General features: G+C 44.7%; 1 protein-coding gene across 1 annotated transcript; it reads right to left on the bottom strand.

Moving 5' to 3' along the window:
* Positions 1 to 73: 73 nt before the first annotated feature.
* On the bottom strand, positions 74 to 1246 carry LOC123964637 (the record flags this gene model as incomplete). The annotated part of the gene is made up of 1 exon (XM_046041500.1): positions 74 to 1246. A coding segment is annotated over one exon (1173 nt), but the record flags the coding sequence as incomplete, so codon positions are not given.
* Positions 1247 to 1803: the final 557 nt, after the last annotated feature.

Here is a 1803-nt window from a genome sequence, read left to right as displayed (position 1 = left end):
TGCACTGAAATGTGACTGAGTCAGAACCAGAAGCTGCAGGCCCCTTTTAAGGCCTGGACATACATTCTTTTAACTACGCGTTGGTGTACGCAAGATGGCTGCCACGCATATCCTGCGTTCCCTTGAAGCGTAGTTCCACTGTAGTTCCTTTGAAGCGTAGTTCCACTGAAGCGTATTTCCTTTGAAGCGTAGTTCCACTGTAGCGTAGTTCCTTTGAAGCGTAGTTCCTTTGAAGTGTAGTTCCACTGTAGCGTAGTTCCTTTGAAGCGTAGTTCCTTTGAAGCGTAGTTCCACTGAAGCGTAGTTCCTTTGAAGCGTAGTTCCTTTGAAGCGTAGTTCCACTGTAGCGTAGTTCCTTTGAAGCGTAGTTCCACTGTAGCGTAGTTCCTTTGAAGCGTAGTTCCACTGTAGTTCCTTTGAAGCGTAGTTCCACTGAAGCGTAGTTCCACTGAAGCGTAGTTCCACTGAAGCGCAGTTCCACTGTAGTTCCTTTTGAAGCGTAGTTCCTTTTGAAGTGTAGTTCCACTGAAGCGTAGTTCCTCTGAAGTGTAGTTCCACTGAAGCGTAGTTCCTTTGAAGTGTAGTTCCACTGAAGCGTAGTTCCACTGAAGCGTAGTTCCTTTGAAGCGTAGTTCCACTGTAGCGTAGTTCCTTTGAAGCGTAGTTCCACTGAAGCGTAGTTCCTTTGAAGCGTAGTTCCACTGAAGCGTAGTTCCACCGAAGCGTAGTTCCTTTGAAGCGTAGTTCCACTGTAGCGTAGTTCCTTTGAAGCGTAGTTCCACTGTAGCGTAGTTCCTTTGAAGCGTAGTTCCACTGTAGCGTAGTTCCTTTGAAGCGTAGTTCCACTGTAGTTCCTTTGAAGCGTAGTTCCACTGTAGTTCCTTTGAAGCGTAGTTCCACTGAAGCGTAGTTCCACTGAAGCGTAGTTCCACTGAAGCGTAGTTCCACTGAAGCGCAGTTCCACTGTAGTTCCTTTTGAAGCGTAGTTCCTTTTGAAGCGTAGTTCCACTGAAGCGTAGTTCCTCTGAAGTGTAGTTCCACTGAAGCGTAGTTCCTTTGAAGTGTAGTTCCACTGAAGCGCAGTTCCACTGAAGCGTAGTTCCACTGAAGTGTAGTTCCTTTGAAGTGTAGTTCCACTGAAGCGTAGTTCCACTGAAGTGTAGTTCCTTTGAAGTGTAGTTCCTTTGAAGTGTAGTTCCTTTGAAGTGTAGTTCCTTTGAAGTGTAGTTCCTTTGAAGTGTAGTTCCTTTTGAAGCGCAGTTCCTTTGAAGTGTAGTTCCTCTGAAGTGTAGTTCCTTTCAAGCGTAGTTCCTCTGAAGTGTAGTTCCTTTCAAGCGTAGTTCCTCTGAAGTGTAGTTCCTTTGAAGTGTATTTCCACTGAAGTGTAGTTCCTTTGAAGTGTAGTTCCTTTGAAGTGTAGTTCCTTTGAAGTGTAGTTCCTCTGAAGTGTAGTTCCTTTCAAGCGTAGTTCCTTTCAAGCGTAGTTCCTCTGAAGTGTATTTCCTTTTGAAGCGCAGTTCCTTTGAAGTGTAGTTCCTCTGAAGTGTAGTTCCTTTCAAGCGTAGTTCCTCTGAAGTGTATTTCCTTTTGAAGCGCAGTTCCTTTGAAGTGTAGTTCCTCTGAAGTGTAGTTCCTTTCAAGTGTAGTTCCTCTGAAGTGTATTTCCTTTTGAAGCGCAGTTCCTTTGAAGTGTAGTTCCTCTGAAGTGTAGTTCCTTTCAAGCGTAGTTCCTCTGAAGTGTATTTCCTTTTGAAGCGCAGTTCCTTTGAAGTGTAGTTCCTCTGAAGTGTAGTTCCTTTCAAG

Source organism: Micropterus dolomieu, unplaced genomic scaffold (assembly GCF_021292245.1).
Source record: "Micropterus dolomieu isolate WLL.071019.BEF.003 ecotype Adirondacks unplaced genomic scaffold, ASM2129224v1 contig_4022, whole genome shotgun sequence".
In the NCBI taxonomy this organism is placed as follows: Eukaryota; Metazoa; Chordata; class Actinopteri; order Centrarchiformes; family Centrarchidae; genus Micropterus; species Micropterus dolomieu.
The sequence above is the reverse complement of the archived record's forward strand: the minus strand, read 5'-3'. Positions and strand labels throughout refer to the sequence as shown.